This window comes from Ictalurus punctatus, chromosome 2 (assembly GCF_001660625.3).
Source record: "Ictalurus punctatus breed USDA103 chromosome 2, Coco_2.0, whole genome shotgun sequence".
NCBI lineage: Eukaryota > Metazoa > Chordata > Actinopteri > Siluriformes > Ictaluridae > Ictalurus > Ictalurus punctatus.
This window is the reverse complement of record NC_030417.2, coordinates 782,501-785,000: the sequence shown is the minus strand read 5'-3', so window position 1 is coordinate 785,000 and position 2,500 is coordinate 782,501. Positions and strand designations below refer to the sequence as shown.

The window sequence follows — 2,500 nt, the reverse complement described above, 5'->3', positions numbered from 1 at the left end:
TAAATCTAACACAGGTTTTGTAATTAGCACAAACTCCCAGCTTTCCTGTGTGCTACTCGACGTGTCGTCGCTCGCACGCGCGCGCTCGCTCGCTCGCTGGAGGAGGTGACGAGCGCTTTTTGGGGGTTTTTTTTGGTGGTTGTTTTGGTTTGGTTTTGTGCCAGGTTTGAGCAAGAAGTGCCGAAAACCCGAGGGTGCGAACACCTTTCACACACCATTAAAAAACCAAAAAAAACCTAGCAGAGCTGTTAGCGCACACTGACGCTGCGCATTAGCATGACTGGCGTCTGTACAGGATCTCACACGGCCTCCGAGTAGATCAGATCGATCATGCTCTGTAAAAAAAAAAGTAAAGAAAAAATGTCAAGTTAAAAAAAAAGAATAAAAGTCACCGTTACTTTTAGAAACTGAGTAATTTTTTCCCCTCGAAAATTTTTGCATAAAAGTGATTTAGGGGCGGGGCTACGCACGAGCTCAGCTCGTGATGTCACTAAGTACACTGAACAGCTTTCCGACCAGTCGTGAGGGTGACGTGGTGATCGTGGGAAGCCTTTAGCTACAGAATCCATGCGCTAGGCTAGCCGTCTAGACAACGATAGTGGTGAACTGACGACGGTTGCCAAGGTAACACATTTCAACAGGATGTAAATTCTCTCGGATTTTTGATTCGATGATTACGGCGAGCTAGTTTACTAGCGCTTAGCTAACCGGTTTGTGAAGTTGGTTTACGTTCCCAATATGCAGCTGTTTTCAAATTTGCATAAATCTGAATATTCATAGATCGCTATTTGCTGTAGAAGTCTTGTACGCAAATCCAAAATATTTATATCTATAGATTTTTTAATAATTTGATCCTGATGTTTTGTGCTGGATAAAAAAAATATATATATACCTGAATCAATAGATCAAGAAATGTGTAAATAAATAAATAAATAAATAAATAAATAGATCAAGAACTGTGTAAATAAATAAATAAATAAATAAATAAATAGATCAAGAAATGTGTAAATAAATAAATAAATAAATAAATAAATAAATACACAACAGAATGTATAAATAAATGAAGGAATGAAGACTAGATAAACAAACAGAGAAATAAACAAATAGAGTGTGTGTGTGTGTGTGTGTGTGCGTGTGTGTGTGTGTGTCAGAGGCGTAACGGAGAGGACATCCCGGTGGCGGAGAAGAAGAACATTAATCACAGGAAGTTTGCGGCGTCGTTCCGGCTGAGCGAGGTGACGAGTCAGGATCAGGACCTGTACCGCTGCGTCACCCAATCAGAGCGCGGCTCCGGAGTCAGCAACTTCGCCGGCCTCATCGTCAGAGGTGCGCTCTTTATTCTGTTATTCGTTTATTCTTTTATTCCTGTTTTAATTTAATGGTTTTTTTTTTTTTTTTTTTTTTTAAAAACCCTCTAAATAACCGTGAAAACATTTAATGAGCGCCGACTTTGAGTTCTTTCATTTTTTTATTTTTTTTTTGTTTTAAATTCCTTTTATTTGAATTGTTCTGTTTTAATATTTTCATCTTTTTGGGTTTTTTTTTAAATAAAATTTATTTTAAAGTTATTTACGATTTAAAAACATTTTTTGGGGGGGGGGGGGAGTTTTTCTTGAATTCCACTTTAAAGTACTTCTTTTATTTCGTGTAGTAGATGATCTTAAAAATAAACCCCAGGTGAATTCAGCATCATCTCCTTATGAACTGTTTATTTACTCGAGTAACAGTAAACAGCTCATCCCGGCGCGTTAGTGCGTTAGTGCGTTAGCGCGTTAGCGGCTAGCTGAAGCTTAGCGATGGAGACGTTTCCTGCTTGCAGGATGCAGTGAGACACTAATTCCTCGGGAACTTCGGGGCCGCGGATGCGAGCGCGGCGTAATGTGAGCTGGCACTGAGGCTCGTCTTGTCGCTCAGGACCCGAGGCTAGTGCTTTATTAGCGGCTAGTGCAGCTAACGCGAGGTGACACGCGCACTCCTCACGGCCCTGCTCGCCACAAACACTGCTCACAACCAAGGAGAGGCTCACTGACACACAACTCCACCCAGGAACACGTCCGTCTGTCTGCCTGCCTGTCTGTCTGCCTGTCTGTCTGCCTGTCTGTCTGCCTGTCTGTCTGCCTGTCTGTCTGCCTGTCTGTCTGCCTGCCTGTCTGTCTGCCTGTCTATCTTTCTGAGAGACAGGTTAGGGTGTTACGCTGCACTAGTGCACTTACTGAGTATAAACTTTATTGATTAATTCAGCTCGAGGCAACAACAAGAGGAAATCTGAGACACGCACACACACTCTCATACACACACTCTCATACACACACTCTCTCTCTCACACACACACACACACACACACGAATACAATGGGGAGAGAGAGAGAGAGACGAATAAGGATGGGGTAGAAAAAAGGAAGCGGAGAAGAGGAAAGAGATTGAGCAAGGATGAACAGATGTGAGAGGGAGGAAGGAGAGAAATGTGAGAGGTGAGAAGAAGGGAAAAAAGAAGAGGGGAG

At 42.3% G+C, this 2,500-nt stretch overlaps 1 protein-coding gene across 1 annotated transcript in view; it reads left to right on the top strand.

The window, feature by feature from the left end:
- Positions 1–2,500, top strand: part of ptprk (protein tyrosine phosphatase receptor type K) — a 79,410-nt gene that overhangs the window by 27,756 nt on the left and 49,154 nt on the right. The window contains exon 5 of the mRNA XM_053686219.1: positions 1,152–1,326. Coding sequence (XP_053542194.1) covers positions 1,152–1,326 — 175 coding nt within the window. The remainder of the gene's footprint in view (positions 1–1,151; positions 1,327–2,500) is intronic.